The sequence below is a fragment of the Cheilinus undulatus genome, linkage group 16 (assembly GCF_018320785.1).
Source record: "Cheilinus undulatus linkage group 16, ASM1832078v1, whole genome shotgun sequence".
Lineage (NCBI taxonomy): Eukaryota > Metazoa > Chordata > Actinopteri > Labriformes > Labridae > Cheilinus > Cheilinus undulatus.
Window position 1 is genome coordinate 38,677,584 of NC_054880.1, and position 24,525 is coordinate 38,702,108.

The 24,525-nt window shown below is 40.4% G+C and overlaps 1 protein-coding gene across 1 annotated transcript in view; it reads right to left on the reverse strand.

Moving 5' to 3' along the window:
* Positions 1-24,525, reverse strand: part of kcnh8 (potassium voltage-gated channel, subfamily H (eag-related), member 8) — a 123,882-nt gene that overhangs the window by 37,817 nt on the left and 61,540 nt on the right. Inside the window, exons 7-10 of the mRNA XM_041809449.1 lie at positions 20,606-20,810; positions 13,080-13,289; positions 6,583-6,782; positions 1,908-2,157 (exon numbers count right to left, since the gene is read on the reverse strand). Of these exons, the coding sequence (XP_041665383.1) occupies positions 1,908-2,157; positions 6,583-6,782; positions 13,080-13,289; positions 20,606-20,810 (865 nt within the window). The remainder of the gene's footprint in view (positions 1-1,907; positions 2,158-6,582; positions 6,783-13,079; positions 13,290-20,605; positions 20,811-24,525) is intronic.

The following is a 24,525-nucleotide window of genomic DNA, read 5'->3' on the forward strand; positions in this document are numbered from 1 at the left end:
CTGCAGGAGGAGTTTCTTCATCTTCATTCATCCTTAGATGATCCCTCCTGTTTACAAGCAGTCTCTTTTTTAAAAAGCATCTCTTATGTCCATTTTTTTCCTGAACAGAACATCTCCTGTAAAAATGATTACTGTCATTACATGAAAGATTATCTCTAATCAAATTGAGCATAAAAAACCTCTTTACTTTCCTTAATAAACAAGAGGCTGATTTCTTTTTTTGCCTCAATAATAACAGTGCTTTCTTTTTCCAACCCTAAAGTTCACCTATTGAATTTTATATTCACCTGTTTGTTTCGTGCACTGGCTTTAAGTCTACCAGCTTATAGAACAGTGATCATTTCTAGAGGAAATCATTCAGTCAGCACTGCTATAATCCTTAAGGTGCCATACACAGTAGATATACTCAGATAAAGAGGGATTTCAGCTGTGCACAGGGCACTAAACTGGTCTAGACTGGAACTAAAATTGCCTGTCTCCAGTGAACTGGACTGGTAAAATGGACTGGACTGTGCAGATTAAAGTGGACAGGACCAAATTACATATTATAAAATAAATGTGAGCCTATTAACAATGGACACCGCTGGGCTTTCAGGGTTTAACACTCGGTGCCTTTAACCCCTTGATGATTTATGCTTAAATTGATTTGATTAATCAATCATAGTCAGCATAATTTGGCTTTTTTGGATAGGTCTCAATCAGACTTGCACGTCTTTTACTCATTCTTCTTTAAAAAATTGCTCAAGCTCTGTCAGGTTCAATGGGGATCAGGTGTGAACAGACATTTTCAAATCCAGCCACAAATTCCCTTCTGGGATTGACGTCTGGGTTTCGACTCGGCAACTCAAGAACATTTACCCTGTTGGCTTTAAACCTGTAGGCAGCCTTCAGACTGAATAAGATTATCCCCCAGGATTTTCCTATATTTTGCTGCATTCATTTTACCCTCTACAAGTCTTCCAGGGCTGGCTGCTGAGAAGCATCCCCACAGCATGATGCTGCCACCACCATGCTTCACAGTGGAGATAGTGTGTTTGTGGTGATGTGCCAAGTTTGGTGTCTGCCATAGCGTCTTGTTTGATGGCCAAAAAGCACCTTTTTGGTTCTAAAGAACTTTCTTCCACTTGACCGTGGAGTCTCTCCCACATGCCTGTTGGCAACTCTGGCCTCTCTTTGCCACTCTCCTAGTAAGCTTTGACTGGTGAAGAACTCAGACCACAGTTGGTGCATACAGAGTCCCTCTCATCTTTCTTGTATCCATCCCTTTAGCTTTACTTTTCAATAACCCTTTCTCTGAGTTGTCTGGAGTGTTCTTTTGTCTTCATGGTGTAATGGTAGCCAGGAATATTAATTAACCAGTGACTGGACTTTCCAGACACCTATTATTTTTTGTCAAAAAAAGCCAAATTATATTGACCATGACTGATTTGTGAAATCAATAAAAAGGTAAAACATCCCAGGTTGTGCACTGTGCATTAGATTTGGTGTTTCTGAATGATTAAGAGGCCTATAATACAATCATATTATTAGAGTGCTTCCATGAAATTAAGAGTCTGCTGTTACCCCCTTCCTTGCATCAATGCACAGCTACAGACAAGTCCTATGGCTGTTGGTATTCCCAAAATATTGCTGAAAAAGCAACTTTTACTGTAGGATATTTGGCAGAATATTCAAGTTGGTTTCATGGGAGTTCATTAACACTAGACCCTGAGATTGAGCTGCAGTCTTTAGGACACTGTAATGCTCCTTTTGCCAAAACAATGGGCTCATTTACAGCCTAAGCTTTATCACAATGAGCCATGCAGAACTTTATTGTGAATCCCGCTGCCGGGAGTTTTTTGTAAAACTATAATGATGACACAGAGGGATTCTACATCCTCAAAACACCACCCCTCCCTCTATCTTACCCAGGATGGCCAGCACCATGCCGTCTTTCAGCACCTCCATGGACCCCGAGCAGACAAAGAAGATGGCCTGCAGCGCGTCACCCTGGCGGAGGAGGTACTCCCCAGGAGCGCAGAAGGTGGTCTTGATGTGCAGGGACAGCGAGCGCAGGCAGCCGCGGCTGGCAGAGGCGAACAGCGACAGCTCCAGGATCTCCTTGTTAAGGTGCATGGTGATGTCGGATCGCAGCTCATCCGGGAAATCCTTCAACAGCTGTGAGATGATAAAAGGTAGGGAGACAGAGAGAGGGAGAGGGAGAAGGAGAAGGAGTGAGGAGAGGCATGGCAGCTGTTGAAACACAACCATGTGTAGCTCAGTGATTGCATTTGCAGCCTTGGTTGCTTTTGATTTGATTCCTGAGTGTACTACAGGAAACATCAGTGACAAATGCAGTTAAGTTTGTTTACATGGCCTTAAACTGCCTCAGAGGGATTGAAATCTACACGAAACATAAAATCTTCTAGCTTCAAATGCTTGATTTAGATACAGAGAACCTCCACAAACTTTTACAGACCTCCCAGATATAAATAAAAGTAGTATTTCTTCTCAGAAGATAAACAGAAGTAACAAGATTTTTGTTTTTTATGTGAAGATGAAATAAAGCACATCTAAAATGAGATTTTTTTCAGTCAAAGGCCAGATTTGATCGTAACTCTAAGGGCGACAATCGTTTGTGTTGAAAGTTGCAACGGCAGCTTTCAGTCCAGTTGATGTCTCACTTTAACACCAGAAACAAACTTTTCCTCAATTCATCATATCCCCTTTCCTTGACCCCCCTCAGTAGGATTGATCTCCATTCAGATATGCAGCCCAGAGTTGATTTGGTGCTTCTGTTTTTGACCTAACAAAGCTGATGCTGCAGGTTTAAAAGTCTGTTGGTTCTCTTTGAATTATACTCTTGTGACAAAACTCTAGCAGTGTGCCTGTTTGAGCAGTGTTCCTGAGTGGAGTTAGGGGTAGCAGTAGGATATGGAGGGGTTTAGAGGGAAAACACATGTATGAGCAAATGAAAGCACGTCCCATCAGTGTTAACAAAAAGCTGCGAACAAGAAAACCCAGAGGGAGTTTAACTTTACTGTTTTTTTAAAGAAAAAGTATTTTCTCAGGTATTTAGGTTGGATTTATATTAGAGCTGTTGGATGATAAAATAAATTGTTGTATTGCCCTAAGAGTCACACTGATTTTACACCTGAGATGCATCATAATCAAATCACATTACACACATCCTTCTAATTCATCAGTCTATTTAAGCTGCAAGGTTTCTGGTCTCTTCCTCTGCCCTGAATCAGTACTGCACTCTCACTCTCAACCCACCTCCACCCCAGGGTCCACCTGTAGGCTCTGACAGGATCCTGTGATGTTATCTCATCACCCCTCATAATCTGAATGTAAAATAAACCTGCAAGGAGTGATAAAGTCGGAGCACGATGGCAAACCAACATGTTATACTGGCTTAATAAAAGCTTGAACAATAACAAACATGAATGTCCTTTGTTTTTAAAAAAAGCGCTGTACAGACCACAGTGAATGTGTTTCAGTAAGCAGTCTTCCTGGATGCTGAGGCAGACTGCCAGTGGAAATGTGAGTTTTTTAACTCTCTGTACCTCATGGAGCGTGAAGGCACAGTGGTTTCATGACTCTTATGTTGTCTCTGCTGGTAAACTGAACTTTTTTATTCACTGTTCAGCAGAAATACGAGTTCATTAGAGCCAGACAAGGCAACAGGATGAAGTGACTGAGGGAACGACGGAAAATAATGCAACCCTTTACATAGCAATACTGTAGGTTATGATTCTAATTCACCTACTTCTGCATGAATTTATCATCCTGCAAGTGTCAAATATAATGTTTTTTTAAACAGAGTTAGTTCTAAGCACAGAGATAATTACTTAACCAAACAACAGCAACTAAAAAATAAAATCATACTACTATAATTGATGGCATGTCTGTCTCGATTTGCACACCACATCCTTGGCCCTTGATACCTGTCAGTAGACTTCTTGGGTGAACTAGTTCAGAGCTGGTGCCATGAAAAAATCATAACTATGTACAGATTTTCTACAAAATCCATAAGTGTTGCTGCTTTTGTTTCAGTTTGCCCACCTCACCGTCCCCTGTTGCGTCACTTCCCCTGCATAACACACACGCTCACTCTGCGACCATGCTGAAGAGGAGACGGCCTTCAGTCTTAAACACACGAAAAAGACAGAAACTACTGTTTACTGGGCTCATCAGTTTTTTTTTCTCATATAACTTAGAGAAAGCGACAGAGCTGGAAAAAACCTTGACTTTGTAGAAACACGCCCACAGGGAAACGTATTTGAATGTGATGATACACCTGCCCCACGATCCCTGACTTAAGTAAGCTCTCTTTAAAGCATTTCTCCATGCACATATCAAACAGCACAGGAGATGTCTCACATGCTGGTGCTAGAAATCACCATTTATTTGTTGTTATTTGCAGATTGTAGTTGGCAGTGCTGTGTAACCATGTTTGGATATGCATCTGTCTCTGTGCAGCCAAAAGGTGTGATGCTTAGCTAAAGCTTCACAATAAAGTGCATGCTCTAAAACTTTGTAAAAAAGTCACAAGGCACAGCTTTAATGCTCCTTATAGGTCAATCACCTCAAATACTTACTGCCAGATATGCAGAATAATGCAAAAAAAGACCCCTTCCTATGCCTACTGGCCTTATTGCATTAAGCATCTAATGAAGAGGACGGTAACAGTACGGTGTATATAGAGTAAAGAATACTCTATGGATTGTCAGAATCTGTGTGCGATTTAACACACCTGTTGCAGGTGCGAGTGGGAGTGCATGGCACGCACTGCAGTGATGGACAAAAATCCAGCAGGATCAGGCAGGAGTGAGATTAAGAAAAGAGTCCCATGCAGGTTTCTTGTCAGTATTATTTTAGGCCTGTTTCATCACCAGTAACAAACTCACTACAGGAGCTCAGAATTCCTCCTACTTTTAACACATTACTTTATTTAAATCATTGTGACGTGAGCAGTATCTCCACACAGTAAAGCCCTCTCGCACAATTTGAAAAAAAAGCACAAAAAAGAACAAATACCACGTATCATCTATCTTCTGTCTCCCTGACGGTACAGATATCAGGAGCTCAGTGTCACTCTCTGTCGATCAATGAGTCTTCAGGGCCGGGCTGACTTTAATCAACAGGCCCATCTATAATTCATCTGTCTGGGATTCATCATCTTCATCGTCATCTTCATCACTCCGTCTCAGCGTTGCTCTGGGCCCTGACAGCTGTCTCGCAGGCATTCACAGCCTGGAGGGATGAGCTGCTATTACACTGCTGACTGGTTTCTTCTGTTTCCTGAGGCTTGTCAACAAAAGGTGCTGCTCAGCCTCCTTTTCTGTTTGTTTTCTCTGAGGCGTCCTCGCGCCACATTAGCAAACCTGGCACTGAATCCAGCCGTGTCATTTTGTGTTGGTCTGCATTGTTTGTACACGTCAAATCCTGGCAGTCAAGCAGACTTTTCTTTTCTTACAACCCTACAAAAAAATCTCAACAGGACATGTGCTGGGAATTCCAACAGTACTACACACTTTGTAATGTTTTCTAAGTGTCTGCTGATATCACACTAAGTTTCTTCCTAGAAATGATCAAGTATTTAGATCCTTCAACAACTGTTGATAATAGTCTTTACAAGAAAAGATCCTGTATTCTATAATTCTACCATTGCTCTGATCACTCAGAACCCTCTGATACTCGCTATGATCATCCATTCTCAACATGTCCACAGACTGATGGAGCAGAGATATCTGTGTAAAGTGCCAAACTGCCTATATTCCAATCATAGGCTTCACACTCTGGCTGGCTTTGCAGCAAGGGCAATTTGGGGCTCAGTATCCTGCCCAAGGACACTAAGAAATGTGGGATAAACCCCCAAACCATCTGGTTCAGGGACAACTGACTCTAACACTGAGTCACATGACATCCAAATTATGATATATGCTGGTGCATCTCAATAAATTTGGATATCATGAAAAGCTATGGAAAGTACCAGCAAAAAAGTGATACTTCTGTAACTCAAAATTATATTATTTTGCACAAATTACTGCATCTATGAGATGTTGCATGGAGGTCAACTTCCAGTCAACTTTACATGAATATGCTTTGATACAGACTCTGAGAACAGCCTGACCTTTTAGCAGTGACCTTCTATGGCTTACCTTCCTAGTGGAGGGTGTCTGTGATTGTCCTTTAGACATTTGTCAAGTCAGCAGTCTTCCCCATGATTGTGGTTGTGTGTACTGAACCAGAGTGAGAGAATGAAGGTTCAGGAAACCTTTGCAAATATGACTTTTCTACGTACTCTTTGTGCATGCTATCAGCAGGAGACTACAAACCAGAAAATATAATGAAAAGATCTTTAAGACTTTAAACCCCATAATCCAAGGGGTTCCCTGTGAGAAGAGAAGTTATGCCTGCTTGTCTCCATCTCTCCTTGTCAATCATGCTCTTGCATTATGGAGGATTATGTAACCTTGATCATTCATCACAGCGTGAATAGGGTGAAAAATGAGCGGTTAAAAGAACGGGATCTTTCATATGAATTATTGTGTGGTGCTGGGTGAGAAAGTCAGAGAGCAGACATTCCCATGGTACCTCGTTACAGTCGATGCCGTTGTTGACCGACCATGTTGTCTGAAAATATTCCAACATCCGCTGCTTGAGGCTCTGCGGCAGGTGGTGGACTCGAATGAAGTCCTTGAGGTCTTTGGTTCTGGTGTGGTACTGAGACCAGCGGGAGTACATCCTCTGGATTATGGCTGTTACGTTTCCGAAGACCAGAGCGTGCATCAGGGCTGCAGTTTTAAAGAAGGAGAGAAGAACAAAAATAGAGGGTGAATGAAAGAGGGTGGAAAGGACTGTCCAAACAGTCAACCTCCTCTACCCAGCTCCTCATCCAGGCCTTCATGGGGACAGACCTGAGCTTCAACAGGATGAACAGTGAAGAGAGGAGAGGCTGATGGATCAAAACACACAATCAGACACTAAACAAGAGCTAATTGCATGAGCTGAACTACCTTTTGGATGTTTTTTGCACTTAGCCTCATTAGCGTCATATGCTGTGAGAATAGGACCTTAAGAAGCAGACAAATTTATGTGTAATTCATGGAGCTATTAGAAGCTGAAATCCATACCTAGGGAATTACCCAAAGACTTTATAAGAAATTAAATTCCCCAATGAGACCAGTCTCAGCTCTAAAAGTGCTGAAGATACACTATCCTGCTTTAATGCCTGATAAGATTAAAATGATTGATGCAGTGGATTTTGTTTCAACTCTTCATTTAGTTTTAAAACATTTACTTCCTCTGAGTTTGTTGTAAAGTGTGTAAGAAGAAGACAAAAGAAAACCAAAAGGGTGGTCTAAGAAAAGCTTTTGCCCTTTTATTGTTTTCATGGCAGAAGCTTGGTGCCAGCAGGGAAATAAATATTTTTCTTTTTTTGTATACAGACCCGACAGCTTTAAAAAGAAAAGACTCCAGTGCAACATTAATGGGATGACTGGGATTTAACACTCATATTACCTGCCTGCTCAAACCAGGTCAGCCATGAAGGGAAAAAACATCAGGGAGTAGTCATGTGTTTCATATTTTTATGTCTTCTCACCCAAACAGACCTCTCTCATGTCCCACAGACTCCAGCTCGTACAGTATACCTCACCCCTTAAAGCTTTAAAATACTTCAAAAGAACTCTGTAGACCTGTGGCCTGTTGCTCCAGCTCTGTATGAAGTTATGGTTAAGTTAGTGGTGCATGCTGATATGGACCTAGATGCCTGAAATACAGGAGAAAGTAAGGCGTGGAGTTAGTTTGTTACTCAAGTTTGGTTGCATCACAAGGATGTAAGGTCCATCCTAATAATAATAGTATAACATCCAAACTGACCAAAGTTATGTTGCAAAAAAACTCAAAAAAAAAAAGCACTTTAAAATAACTTCTGTAAAAGAAGAAGGTCTATAGAAATGAATTACTATCTATAAGTAAATCTTGTACATCATGTGTGCTGTTTCTGGTTGATACTTGCCTCACCATTGTTGGGTGCTACTGTGTGTACATGTGAATTTTGTGTTTACATGTTGACTACTGTTACTTCTGTTGTTCTAATTTATTACTGTGGTGACGGCTGTAAATGTGCAGCACTTTAGGTTCAAAACAAATTTCCTCAAGTGGACAAAAAGTGTATCTAAGTGGACTAAGTGTACCATACTGCTCCATACTGTATTGTCTGTATCATTTCATATTGTAGCGTAATGTTACATGCTATATTTTATCATATTGTATCATATCATACCATATATCATGACATATCGTATCGTATCGTATTTCATTGTACTGTACAATGTCATACTGTACCATACTGTATAGTATAGTAAAATTTGCAATGTATGGTAAAGAAAACAACTGTAAAGTAACATCATATCATATCATATCATATCATATCGAATTGAATCATATCAAACTGTATCATAATGTATCATACTGAACTGTATCAAAACATAGTGTATCCTGTGGAATCGTATTGTATTGTATTGTATCTTTTTGTACCCTATCATATTGAATCCTATTGTACCATATCATATCATATAATATGTCAAAATGAGTAAAATCCTATCATATCTTACATATTGTATTATAACATGTTGTATGATATCATATGGCATGGTATGATGTATTATTGTTATGCATATCATACGTATCATATCAAAACATACTGTATTGTATTGAATCCTCTTGTGCCATATCAGTTGTGCAATATCACATCATATAACAAACTGAATCGTATCGTGTGTCATATCTTAAATATCATATGATAACGTATCGTATGCAGTTTAAATTTCGTCGACTAAAACTATGACTAAAAATGTTCGTTGACAGCCTTTTTTTCCATGACGAAAACTAGACTAAGACTAACAAAGACAGATCTGTGATGACTAAAACTGACAAAAAGATGACTAAAACTAGACTAAAATGTAATGTAGTTTTTTGTCTGACATTCAAAATCTGTGATATTTCTCCACTAAGGATAAATCAGTCAAAAAACAATGTTAGCTGTGGCTATTCTTCCTCTCAGCTGTAGAAAGCAGGGACCCCGGTTTTGGCAGAGTGCATAGAACACACTACAATGGTCTGGTACCGGATTTCAGTAAGAGAATAAATGCTTGGACTAAAAGTAAAGACTAAAATGTGAGGACTTTCATTCAACTTAAACTAGACTAAAACTAAAAAGGGTAGAAATGAGCAAAATGTGACAAAAACTAAAAGACATGTAATCAAAAGACTAAAACTAAGGCTGATATTAAAAATAGCTGCCAAAATAAGCACTTATCTCATGATATTATATGGTATGCTATATCCTCTATATCATTTTGTTATCATATCATATTAAATCATATTATGTCATATCATATGGTATCTTATAACATATTTTATTGAATTGAAGCGTATGGTATCTAATTGAATTGTATCATACTGTATTGTATCTTATGATATAACAGCTGTATCACAGTGAATCTTTTGATATTTCAACATATCATATTGATGGTATTGTACTATATTGTATATTATTTTTTGTATATCATATAATGTACCAAATCTAGTATTGGATTGTTCTACTGTGTTAACTTTTAATTACCTGTGTCTCTCCTTGTCGTAGTCGACAGTCTTTCTCAGAGGGTTTTAAACTAAAAGTAACTGACTTTCTGTTTTGATACAGACCTGCTTTTAAAGGAAAATTGAAGGTTATGACGTGAATCTAACCACAGAAAAAGGAACTTGCCATTGACTGAAAAGGATTTAAGGGAACAGTAAAGAGTAAATGTTCCATAACACAAGGTTCAGATGACTTTTGACTTGTCCACTGAGCTGTCTGTGAGTTTTCAAAGTGAAATGAGACTTTAGGGAGCAGTGGTGGACTTACTGTATATCATGTCACTCTGGCTGCAGGGTGACCGTGACGTGGCCCTGACATGTTTAAAGGAAAAATAAATCGCATGATTAATCATGATTAAAAGAAATTGATTAACAAAATTCAAACACTGAATCCTTACAAATTATAAAGCAACTAGATGAGGAATGAAAACTAAATAGACTTAAACAACAAGAATCAATAAAGTATACAGTATCTATCAAGTAAATATGATGACAGGGTTTTTGTGTAAAAAGACAGAAAGGTAAGAAGATCTTTTCATTTGCATTCATGACTTGTTTCTCTTCAACTCCCAGACAGGAAGAGATCAGTGTCAGGGCAGAGATGAGCAGATTTGATTTGTATGACGGACACCTGCCTGAAGAAAATGAATTCTACTAATCTCATTCAGTTTGTAGTCGCCCTGCAGGCGAGTCGCTCACCTCTGGACATGAAAGCAGCACACACACGGAGACCACATGTCGAGTGTGGCAGTGGTGCCACTTTTCTGATGTGAGCTAGGCATTCAAGATAAATCAGCAAAATGATGCTTTAACAACAGGTTTTAAAATCGACGATCAGAACAAACCATACAGATTAAAATATTCGGTTATTTATGATTTTAAAGTGCAAAGAAGAAAGAAATTATGTTGATGATGCAATAATCCAGTTCCTTTCATAAACCCCCCTCATTTGACCTTTGCTCTGCTATAATGAACATGTGCTTTGTTTTCATTTTGTTTACCCACATGGGACTGTATGGTTGTGTGTGTCTGTGTTTGCGTGTTGTTGATCAGTGGCTGCTTTCGCCCCCAGGCAGAGAGAGACATTTAACATTTAGCCGAACCAGCATGAGGAGAGTCCACAGGGAAAACCCCGCCACGGTGACCTCCCTTTATCCCCCCAAAAACCACCAAACCCAGTGCAGCGATCCAGTTTAAACCGGATCAGGTCATCATGTAAAGGTCTGTTTAGTAATATTTGCCACAGGGTTGTTATGTGACTGATGCAAGTGTGTTCCTTATTTGCCAGTTTTACTCAAATAATCCTTGATTTATTTTGATATCATAGTCCCAGAGTACATTGTTATTACAGTTACAATAACAGATGGCAAAAAAAGGGTATAAATATCTCTGAAAATGTTGGACATTAAATACAAAAGCCTGGATGACAAGGTCAGACAACACTCGTGCATGGTCCGTTTCAACCTAGCGGTCCGATTTGGTTCAGTATAGTTTGTCATGGATTATCATGGTAAAAGCTGATCTTGGTTGGGTTTTAATGACAGGTATCCATCCATTCTTGCTGGTTGCATTGGGAAATCAGTCTGTTTTTAAAGATCATTTGGCTCTGTGTCATCGGACTCATCTCTGGTATTGACGAGTCCGCTAATAGGTGAGAAGTGGACCATTTGACGACCTGGTGTGGTCAGAACAACCTGGAGCTCAATGCGTTTAAGACAGCCGAGACTGTTGAGACAGGACGCTGCCGCCCACCCCCTGCCCCCCTAACCCTGTGTGACTCCACCATTTCCACTGTGGATCCCTTCCACCTCCTCGGGACCCTCATCACCCAGGACCTCTACTTGAGACTCAACATCAGCTCCCTCATCAAGAAAGCCCTACAGAGGATATACTTCCTATTGCAGCTGAAGGAATTCAACCTGCCAAAGACAATGATGGTGCACTTCTACACCACCATCATCGAGTCCATCCTCACATCATCAACTACCATCTGGTACACTGCAGCCACAACGAGAGACAGGAACAGGCTGCAGCACTATCATCCGCTCTGCAGAGATTGTGATTTGCTGCAATCTACCATCTCTCCACGACCTGTACCCCTCCAGGACACTGAGGCGTGCAGCTAAAATTACCGCTGACCCTGCTCACCCCATACATGGAGTTTTTGAGGACCTCCCCTCTGGCAGGAGGCTGAGGTCCATCAGGACCAAAAGTGCCTGCCCAAGAACAGTAACTTTCTTGCCACTTATTAGTCTACTGAACAGTACTCCAGCCCTCTCCCTATGCACTCTCACTGAACTCCAGAACCAGTAGACAAAAACGTTACATATCTATAGAGACTTTATGTGTTGCATTAATGCACATCAGACTTATCTCTTCTGTTTACAACTGCACACTGTGTGTGTTATACTTATTTAGAAAACGGCACTATTTACAGGCATACCTGCACAGCTGTACAGTCTCTCTTTGCACCTTTGTGATGTTTATGTTGTATTTTAGATTTTTATTTTGCTACTATCTTTCTCTATAATAATCTATTTTAGTTTCCAGCCTCATATTATTAGCCACAAGAACAGTTTCTTTCCCTCTGCTGTCAGACTCATGAACAGTACTCAGGCACTCCCCAAACCCCCACAGACTCTTACTGTACCCCAGAACCAGCAGACAAAAACAATGCACATAAACAGACTATAATTACATTCACACACCAGACTCATCTTTACCGTTTACAGCTGTGTGTGTTATCTCCTTAAGAAAATTTCACTATAAAGTTATTGTCAATATAGCTTACCTGATAATCTGCACAGTTTCTCCTTTTTTGCACCTTTGTAAACACTTTCTGTGATTTTTACCTTATTATTTTGCTCCTATACTTTTCAATAATAATCTAAGTTTCTAGCCTCTTATTAATTTTTTCTTCTTCTTCTATGTTAACTGTTTAGCACCAAACACCAAGTCAAATTCTTTGTATGAGAAAATGACTGGGCAATAACACTTGATTCTGATTGTCAGTAATAAGAGCCAGAGTTTTGCCTCCCAACTGGCTCTTCATTTAGTAACAGTTTGACTTTTAATATGTGTAAATAACAACAGAAAAGGATGACAGGAAAATAGCTCTTAAACAGGAGTCAGCTCCTGTGGTTCACATCAAAGAGCCATCTCAAAGAACACTCTCATTTTGTTCTCTCCTAATCTGGCATTTGCATGTTATCAGGTCACATGACAGCAGTAGTTTGTCAAGCATCATCCATATATGTACATTTTTTTTCCCCTGCTGCCAAGTCAAAAGTACTAGGAAATATGATTATACACTTACTGTACCATTTTACATGTTGTTTTCTAAGCAAGAAATTAAAAAGTACTAAACCTGCATCAATGAAATCTTTAAAAAAAGTTCTGAGAAAACCTAACACCCTGGTAATCACTGTTGTGTGTGTTTTATGTACCTCCGATAAGCATGACACAGATAGAGAAGATCTTCTCAGTGTCTGTGTTTGCTGACACATTCCCGAAGCCCACGCTGGTCAGGCTGCTGAGGGTGAAGTAGAGGGAGGCGATGTAGACACTACGGATAGAGGGCCCACTGCTGGTCCCATTCACACCTCCTATGGCGTAGTACGGGGACTCCAGACGCTTCCCCAGCTCATGGAGCCACCCTGGTTTGAAGACAGAACAAGACAGGGGTATTAAAAGATGTAAAGATAAATACATGATAAAGGTGAAGCCACAGCTATATTTCATTTAACCATCCTGTATAATAAAAGTATTACTGGTGCCAAATATCGAAACTTTAACAACTTGACAAGGCTGTACTGTGTTACCCATAAAAAATGTTCACCCTCTTGGATGTTTAACCCTTTTGTTGATTTTTATCAACAAATCATAGTCATAGTTAGACTTTTTGACACAAAAAATACACACACACAAAAAACCCTCTTTAAAGTCAAAGTGAAAACAGCTCCCTACAAAGTAATGATAATTAAATAAAAATATGAAATGTAAAATAAGCGACTGCATAAATATTAACCCCTTTTAAAGAAGCTGACCTTATTCAACAGAGGTCCAGCCAAATGGTGCTAGTAGTCTCTCAGTTATAGAAATGAGGATCATTTGAATGCAGTGAATGTGTCCCAGACGATTGTAGTATAAAGACACCTGGAAGATGCAGTCTCTGGTTAATCAGCATTCCTGGCTACCATTACACCATGAAGACAAAAGAACACTCCAAGCAACTCAGAGAAAAAGCTATTGAAAAGAACAAGCCAGGGGATGGATACAAAAAAATTCCAAGGCACTGACCATCGCCCGGAGTTCAGTTGAATTCATCATCAAGAAATGGAAGGTATCTGGCACAAGTGTAAATCTGCCTAGATCAGGTCGTCCTCACAAACTGTAACCGTGCAAGAAGGAGACTAGTGAGAGAGACTACAAAGACACCTATGACTCACTAGAGGAGTTACTAGCTTTAGCAGCTGAGATGGGAGGGACTCTGAATACAACTGTTGCCTGGGTTCCTCACCAGTCAAAGCTTCATGGGAGAGTGGCAGAGAGAAAGCCACTGTTGAAGGAAACTCAGACTAAATCTGGACTAGAGTTCACCAAAAGGCACGTGGGAGATTCCATGGTCAAGTGGAAGAAAGTTCTTTGGTCTGATGAGACCAAAATGGTGCTTTTTGGCCATTAGACAAAACTACCAAACACTGCACATCACCACAAACACTCCATCCCCACTGTGTAGCATGGTGGTGGCAGCATCATGCTGTGGGGATGCTTCTCGGTAGCTGGCCCTGAATGGCCCGTAAAAGTAGAGGGTAAAATGAATGTGGCAAAACATAGGAAAATCCTGGAGAACAATCTTATTCAGTCTGCAAGAGAACTATGGCCTGGGAAATTTGTTTTTCAGCAGGACAATGACCCCAAGCATACAAGCCAAGACCTCAATCCAATAGAGAATTTGTGGCTAGACTTGAAAACAACTGTTCATGCCTGATCCCTGTGCAACCTGACAGAGCTTGAGCAGTTTTGCAAAGAAGAGTGGAGTAAAAATGCAGTGTCATACTTTGAGAAATTTTGTTCCCTAAGTTAATCCATTAGAGAATGGTCATAAAGAGGTAAGTCTAAAAAAGAAAAAAGACTCTTAAGAACTAATGGAAGAATCTTTATAAGTTATATCAAAACTTTATAAGTTTAAAAAGAAAATTTCCATTCTCCCAAAAGAATGCAATAAGACTTAAATTACAACTGTTTTTTTAAGACGTCATGACCTGCAGTGAATTTCTGAAAGCTCAGTGTAGTCGAGCATGTAGATGCTGTCAAATCTGACAGCGCTGTTTCCCAGGCCTGTAAATTTGTGGTAAACAGAGCTGCTCCATTCAGAATGGTGAATTTAACAGTAAAACAGATCAGATGTTTGGGAAACAGATCGGATCCCTGGTCAGTGCAGTGTGCAGACATGCCGCTGATCCCTGGAGACTCTCCTGCAGACACTGATGAATGGTAATTGGATGGAAGCCCCTCACAGCTGCTCGACTTCAACGCTCAGTTCAGCATCACAAAGGCGTAATTAGGATACAACACATTAATCCTGCCTCATGCACCGACCTGTTATTTTATGACACTGAGATGTGGTAATTGGTGGAGAGAAATCTGCATCGTTCTCATGACCTAGTCAATGCTGACCTGGAACCAGTTAGAGAGACACCAGAGCAAGGTAATTGCAGGCAGAACAGCTCATCGATACTGACCACAGATCAGCCCAGGGGGCCTCATTATAGCGGGGACCTGCAGGCTGAGGGGGAATTACAGGACGATCTATGCCACTCGCTCAGCCGGTTTTACTACACACGCACACCTGCATGCAAACACACACTTAAACAAAGACTTATATTCTTCATTCAATGCAAAGTGACCTCAGGAGTCAGTAAAATCAATACTGAAATCATGGACTTAATTTAGGTGTTTATTAAATTGTTAAAGCGTGCAGACATGAATGTTTACCCTGCAAACACAAACTCTGTCTTATAATGTAATCATAAGGCCATAAGACCTTTAAAATGATGCCTGTTCATTTTCTCTGTAGGGGGAATTTATAACACTGCAGTCCTTTGACAACAATCACGGATGTTTGCTGATTGTCTTTTTAATCCTGGCTGACCATAAAAACCTGTTTAATTGTCTTAAAGATCCATGGTGGTCCATGATGAAAAACCTACCTTCACCTCTCACTAATGACAAAGAAACTGAATCTGCAGGTTTCACAAAGCAAAAGCAAAAACACAATTTGAAATGTGCAATGAAACAACAATGCAGCACAGCACCGAAGGTCAAAAAAGGAGGAGGGCTTAAGGGACGTTGTGGCAGTGTGATTGGTAGTTGCATCATTTCTATAATGATGCGTGTGTATGTTTTGTAGAGACATGAATTTTTAACAACCTTTCAAAGCAGATGGATACGCCTGTTCCCATGTTTCTCACTGGCAAATCCATCTTGCAAAGCTCCCGTCTGAACCGTTTGGGTCCGGTCAGCTACGAGGGGCAGTACTTTCAGGCACGGCGGAGTCATGGTGTAAGCAAGCAGCAACAAGAGGCCGGTGTAATTATGGTGGAAGACATTAGCATAGATGCTGCTAAAGTGCCAGTTTAATCAGAACTTGTCAACATTTCTTTGTTAAAAGAAGAACAAAGAACAGCAGTGAGTTGTTTTCTTTTCAAAAACGACAAAAGTCGTGTACTGACATGTCTATAGTCACCATGGTTCGAGTTAGTGCTTGGTAGCTGCACCTTGGTCGTGGCTACGTCACATGCTTTGTTGCTCTGATTGGCCTGTAAAGATGTGACAGACAGAACATTCATCCAATCTCACTTTTTCAAAGGCTCTGCCCTTTCCCAAACGCCTAGTATTGAAGGTTTACAAGATGGATGAGTGAAACTCATCCATCTTGCATGTCAGGTTAAATCTTTAAGGGTTCACGATCAATTTGATTCCAATTCGGGGGGTCATGATTTGATTCAGACTCAATTTTTGATTCACAACACATTCCCTGTTTCTTAAAGAGGTGATTATTTCAGCATCTGCTGTACATTAAGGAGGTGTAATTATCATTTGACATTAAAAAGCTTAATAAAATGCACTCAAGATAATGACTTTTTAGTATATTTCTAGTGCTTTTATTCAGCTAATTATAATAATAAAGCAAATAGTGTGAAATGCATGAATTACTGCAGCAATGCAGTGGCATGGAGGTAATCAGTCCGTGGTTCTGCTGGAGTGTTGTGAAACCCAGGCTGCTTGAGCTGGGTTTCCATTACAGTTTTTCGCAAAATAAAAGTGATATTTCTGAGATGTCAATATAGCATGATTGCGCTTTAAATGTGTTTTCACTGACGGGAGTTTTGGGCATGAGCCTTGCAGTTCTTGTAAGATCTTGAAAGATCTCGTCTCCGACTCTGCTTAAATGAAGCTGGACATTCAAAACCTGCTGTGTGTTGGTACGGTTATGATTACATCTACAGAGGTTGCCTTGATCATTTTGAACAAAAGAAGAAGGCAACAGATGATAGTTCAGAGGTGAAGTCCTTTTTTATGGCAAAAGCCACGTATAAGGTTGTAAATATGACGTTAAGAAAAGTCTTGTCCTCCTCTGTATATGACACCGTACGTTCTGTGACGTGCAAATGCAGAAAAAGTGTTTCCGTTGCACTTTTGTGATAAATTTCTATATTGAAATGTCTGAAAAACCTCCTTATAAGAGTGTTAAAACTTTTTAGCGATATTTGAGAGGTTTTTCGAATATGCTGGCCAATCAAGCAAAGGCATATCATTCATTTAACCAGCTTTTGGTACTTTTGGCTTTACTGTGGGCAGGTGCCAAGACTTCAAGCTCTTTGGGTTCTGTGCTTTTGGTTCTTCCCCAAGACTCTGGGACCTTGATTTACAAATGCTGTCTCTGAGAACAGCCTGCCCTTTCAACAATGAGCTTATGTGGCGGCTTACCCTCCTTGTGAAGGGTCAGTGATCGCCCTCTGGACATTTATCAAGTCAGCAGTCTTCCCTATGATTGTACTTGTGTGAACTGAGAGAATGAAGGCTCAGGAAAGCTTTACAAACTGGACTTTTTCACAATATTCAAATGTTTTGAGATGATAGATTTTAGATGTTCATGAGCTATAAGCCACAATCCTCAAAATTAAAACAAAAAAAGTCTTGGAATAGTTAACCCTGTATGAAATTAATCCAGAGTTTATAAAAGTTGAACTTTTCCAAGTAAATTACATGAAAGAAATTAACTTTAACATGATATTCTTATTTTTTAAACACACCTACATTTATGGATGGACAGATGGACAAACAAAAAACCATTATGCACCTGGCCTCAGCTTTTGCTGGCAATGGAGGCATGCAAACAATAGCTGTTCTGTTTTAAAATAACTCCCTGTATGGATGTTATTCTGAGTAATTTATTTGTAAAATTATCTGTACTTCTGAGCGTGGCAGAGCCAGAAAAGTGCTTCCTCAGCAAGAAAAGAAAATGTAGATAAAATGAAAACATTCATCCACCCTGACTGCTGCGTTGGTACAAAAACATAAACAAACAACAGGAACCAGATCAAATCTTTTCTCCAAGTATCTCATTTTTATTGATTCAACGCCTGAATTTGTTTTCACCACCTGTCCCAAACCATCCTGGCTGATATACTGCCTTTCCTTTAGCAGTGCATACCACAGTTTACACTGATGCTGCAGGCACAGTTCTGTTATATTTCTCCTCAGGAGCAGGTAGTACGTGGCAGTCTGAGTCACACTTCTCAAGTGTTTCTTTTAGGCTTCTATGTAGCGCTCTCCTTGAACACATCTTGTAAAGCTTTTTAACACTCCTCTGAGCTCAGATCTTCAATTTTTCAGGTCTTTTAAAAGGAAACACGTCAGTACATGTTTACCTTCTCATTTTTTCATTCATAGTATCAAAATCTTAACGCATTAAACCATTTATTCAGTGGAAACGATGTAGATCCATACACCAGTTGGATTTGCTGTATTTTGAAAATCCACCTGTACTTTAACACTGTGAGAGTTGATCATACAGTAACCAAAATCTCTTATCCAAAGTAGGGATCGCCTAAAAAGCCAAAACTGTCAAGAACTGTGATGAATAAACAGACACGTTATCATGCTACTAAAGCTATATGACATCACTGTGGTATTAAGTATCATAACAGGGTAACTAGATCAAAATTGCAATTTCAGCTGAAATAAAAAAAAGTAAATATAAGTAAGTAAATATAAAATAAATAAAAGTAAAGGCAGAGGGATAAATGCCTTCAAAACTGGACTATAGATCGGTGCTCTGTGCTTGAGGCTGTTTAGGTTTATTAAGGGAAGCCAATAAGCAGTTATTTAGGGCAAAATTGCCCCCTTTCAATACAAATAAACCTTCCAGGCATCAACATCAATATAACAGCTATGTGCACCTACAGCAAAGCTAAGAGTTGGTGGCAAACGCACCAGGATGACCAGTTTTAGTAGTGACACATTACTAAATGACTCCTCTTACTATTAGTGACAGCTAGCAGTAGCCTGACACACCAGATAGACTGAACGTGAGACAGGAGCGGATTGTATAATCAAATGTCTGTCAACATCATTACCTGCCAATCAGAGCGAGGTAGTTGACATGTGCAGCTCCAACAGTAGTTTATACGTAGCAGAGCTTGTCAGTGGCTAAAATTCATGCTGAAGCCGGACGGAGGGCGTAGAAAAACATCCTCTGTCAATAAAAGCTTTCAGTGTGTCTCTCAAAGGTGCTCAAAGGCCAGTCAAGGTCTTCCACACCAAACTTATCAAACCATGTTTATATAGTCCTTGCTTTGTGCACTGGGGTACAGTCATGTTGGAATAGAAAAGGTCCTTCCCCAAACTGTTGCCACACAGTTGGAAGCATAGCATTGTCCAAAATGTCTTGGTATGCTGAAGCATTAAGATTCACTGGAGTTAAGAGTCCTTGCCCAAACCCTGAAAAACAGCCCCATACCATTATCCCTCCTCCACCAAACTTCACAGTTAGAACAAAGCAGTCAGGCAGGTCACGTTCTCCTGGCATCCGCCAAATTCAGACTTGCCCATCTGACTGCCGAACAAGGAAGCTGCTCCTCGGTTCAACAGTCCAGCATCAGTGTGCTTAACATCACTCCATCCCACACTTGGCATTGAGCTTGGTGAAGTGAGGCTTGCATGCAGCTGCTCGGCTATTGAAACCCATCTTTGATGCTCCAGTTGCACAGTTGTGTGCTTACATTAATACCAGTGAAGTTCAGAACTCTTGCTGTTGTTCCTAAACGCTTCTACTCTCTAATAATATCACTTACAGTTGACTGGAATATCCAGCAGGGACGAAATTTCACTGTCTTAGTGCATAGGTGGCATCCATCACATTACAAAACTTGAAGTAACTGAGCTCTTCAGAACGACCCATTTTGTATCACAAATGTTTGCAAATGGAGACTGCATGGCTAGTTAATCACCTGAACTCAATAATTAACAGGTGTGGCCAAATACTGATGTCCATATAGTGTATGTCAGGATGACACTGCAGCACAGTGCTTCAGAAAGAAGAGGTGCTGACAGCTGAACTCCATGATCAGACTCAAACTAGAGCAAACAGCACAAACTTTGTGACTTGGACCTTGATGCAAAACAGATAACAGACAGAACTGATGCATAAATCATGACGTTTTTAGTGGCCACAATTCAGTCTCAGTTTACAATCTTGGCTGGATATTATTCTCTCCAAAAGGACTATTCCAAGCTCAAGCATTGCTAAAAATAAACCTTCATGCTTGTATCCTGGATTACACTGGAGAGAATGATCTCTTTCTTATCAATATGTCTGAGCTTGTTTTGAATTATTGACCCAAACTGAGTTTTCAAATGTTTCATGTATTGAACACAAGACTTGCAGCCATTCTCCTTCACTCACCAATGTCCCAGTTGTAGGCGTTGGCCTCCATCTCCATCTTGCCGATGATGTACCAGATGCAGGCCATCCAGTGTGCCAGCAGGGCGAACATGGACATGAGCAGGGTCAGGACCACCGTGCTGTGCTGTGAGTAGCGGTCCATCTTCTGGAGCAGCCGTAGCAACCGGAGTAGACGGACCGTTTTTAGCAGGTGGACCACAGACACCTGGGGAGGATGGACAGAGATGCAGAGGGATTTATTTTAGAAATGCAGATGCAATGATTGAATGAATGAATGATTTTTTTATTCTCAAGGCGTTATGACCTTTAGCTTGGTTAATATTTCTGTCCATTTTTCAACACTGCCTTTACTCTATTTTCAAATCTACATCATAACAGCCATCTATTTTACAACTCTAGCTCCTGAAGGCTACACATGTTTCATTTATTGTAAAGCAGTGATTGAGTACAACTACATAACCTCCTTTATATTTCTTGAGAAGTTCTGGAGTCGCTGAGGGCAAACTCAGATACTCAGAGACAAAAAGAGAAAGAAATGATTTAATTGAGGGGTAGGCTGCAATCATTTCTCCTTTACAGACACTTGATGTCATGGGAGAAGTGATAAAATCAGTATAAAATACTGGAGCTTATTACGCACACATGCCACCATAAAACTGCATTCACAGCACAGCCTGCAGTGGCAGGAAGCTCTTAAAGGTGATTTAAGTCCTCTCAAACATTAGCGATGCTCTGGTTCTCACAGACCCTACAATCAGAAAGGAAATCAAAAATAAGGCACATATGATAATTCCTTACTGATCACTCCCTTTATGTAACCCAATTCCAAAAGAATTGGGACACTATGTAAAATGTAAATAAAAGCAAAATGCAACAATTGTTGAATCTCATAAACTCATATTTACAGACATTTTACCATACCATGGAAAAATCTACGCTCATTTGGAATTTGATGGCAACAAGACTTTCTGAAAAAGTAGGGACCATGTTTGCCTTTGTCTAGGGTCCTCTCATCTTTTAACAAAATTCTGTAGACGCCTGAGAAGTGAGGAGACCAGCTCCTGGAGTTTTAGGAGAGGAATGCTGTCCCATTCTTGTCTGACGTAAGATTCTAGCTGTCTAGCTGTTCCAGCTGTTCTCTGGGGTATATCTCTACCTACTTTGCACATCTAGAAACTGACATTTTCGCCCATTCCTCTTTGCAAAATAGTTTAAGCTCAGTCAGATTTGATGGAGAGTGTCTGTGAACAGTAATTTTCAAGTCTTGCCACAGATTCTCAGTGCAATTTAGGTCTGGACTTTGACTCAGCTATTTTAACTCATGAATATGCTTCAATCTAAACCATTCCATTGTAGCTCTGGCTGTATGTTTAGGGTCATTGTCCTGCTGGAAGGTGAACCTCCGCCCCAGTCTCAAGTATTTTGCCAAATCTAACAGGTTTTCCTATAAGATTGCCCTGTATTCAGCTCCATCCATCTTGCCATCAACTCTGGCTAGCCTCGCTGTCCCGGCTGGTGAAAAGCATCCCCACAGCATGATGCTGCCAACCCCATGTTTTATGGTGGGGATGGTGTGTTCAGGGTGATATGCAGTGTTAGTTTTCTGCCTCATATAGCACCTTGCATTTAGGCCAAAAAGTTCAGTTTTGTTTCATCTGACCAAAGCACCATCTTCCACATGTCTGGTGTGGTGGCTTTTGGCAAACTGCAAATGAGACTCCTTATGGCTTTTTTTTTCAACGATGGCTTTCTTCTTGCTACTCTTCCATAAAGGCCAGTTTTGTGAAGTGCATGACTAACAGTTGTCCTGTGGACAGGTTCTCCCACCTGAGCTGTGGATCTCTGCAGCTCCTCCAGAGTTACCGTGGGCCTCTTTGTTGCTTCTCTGATCAACGCTCTCCTTGCCCGGCCTGTAAGTTCAGGTGGACGGCTATTTCTCGGTAGGTTTGTAGATGTGCCAAGCTCTTTCCATTTTCTGATGATGAATTGAACAGTGCTCCGTGAGATGATCAAAACTTGGGAGATTTTTTTATAACCTAACTCTGCTTTAAACTTCTCCACAACTTTATCCCTGACCTGTGTGGTGTGTTTCTTGGTCTTTATGGTGCTGTTTGTTCACTGATGTTCTCTAACATACGTCTGAGGCCTTCACAGAACAGCTGTATTTAAACTGAGATTAGATTACACACAGAATACTTTGGACACCACATTTTTCAGATTTTAATTTGTAAAAGATTTTGAAAGTACAATTATCCTTCCACTTCACAATTATGTGCCACTTTGTGTTAGTCTTTCACGCAAAATCCCAATAAAATATATTTACGTTGGTGGTTGTAACGTGGAGAAATGTGGAAAAGTTCAAGGGGTATGAACACTTTTATAAGCAACTGTGCGTGTTTGCCGACATCATTAGCAGGAGTTCTCTCATCACTTTAAAGCATCCCCACACACAGGCAGATATGCTGCTTATAGAAACAGATATATTCTTAAGGAAATTATTCTAAATATTTATAAATCACTCAGCACCATCTTCACAACGGTAATTAAAGTGGTTATTCCATACTGTATGGCTGCAGGGAGCTCCGGTCCATTAGTGGGATGTGCATAAATGTCTTCTTTTCTCTTTTTCTCATGTTATTTTCTCTCTTTCTTGTTATTTTTTTGCTGTCAATCTTCACTCTTGAACTCTCCTTTCACACCTCCCACCATCATGTGCCATCCATGTGAATGTCACCCATTGTGCACCTGCTCCTCAGGCAATCTGCTCCAACAGTCTATCATTTATGGCTCACCAGTGTGTGTATCCCCATTGGAAACAGGCACACACACATATACAGCAGCCTTTATTAAGAAGAATGTAGGACATGGAGGATATTTGTAACCTCTCAATGAGGATGTATGTTGCTTGTGTATTTGTGTGTACTTTTGTGTGTTTGGGACAATGAAAGTGGGACAAAAATCCTATAGACCAGAGAAGGTATGCTTAAGGTAATAACTGGCATAAATGGAGGGAGAAGGATGAAGATAGAGGAGGGCGAAATGTGCATACATGCAGGAGAATTACACTTAAGGAGGAGAAGTGTGGACAGTCCTTAACAGGCTGCTCCTGCATGTTTCTCCACTATATTTTATGTCTTTTTTCCCACACTCATGCTGTGAGAAATAGAGAAGTGGCGCAGCACGAGGGGTAATGAAGCCTCCTACCAAGCCCTGGGGAGAAGCTCCATCTCCTCTCCACCATCTATCACCGACCCGCAACCCACCTATGGAGCGAGCAGACTGTGTGCTACATCCTATTCTCCACCAGCAGAATGAGCAGTAAGCAATGTAATGTACCTGGCACACTCATTTACTGACGTACCTCCTGCTACTTTTTCTCCTTCAACCTTCCCCCTCCCTCACGTTTGCATCCCCTCTGCTCATCCGGTGTGAAATTTAAATCAGCTACTTGATTGCTTACATCCCCACCGCTTTTTACGGCGGTATTTGTGCACATGACAACATAGCTTTACAGAAACGCTTGTTATTTCTCCCCCTGCAGCCACACCGTCAGCCTTACTAGTCAATCACGACGCTGTAACTGGTTGTGGAAGTGTTTTTATTTCATTGGTGCAGCGGTATCTGGCTGATATTCATATATTCATTGCTGCTCTAACACTAACTATGCCCCTGGGCCCAGGAGAAGTATTCTTAGCAGTTTCAATATTAACCGCAGCACTTATGGCAGTTAATAACAAAATTGCTGCATTTGGCCCTTGTGGACGGTAAAGACATAATTGCTATAGGAGACATTCACCTGCACCATCTTCCTGCATATTCAGTGCTATTTAAAGTATTTGCTCCATCCTGATGTCATTTTTATTGCATATTTGTCACACTTAAACATTTCAGACTAGCATACAAATTTTAATATAAGACAA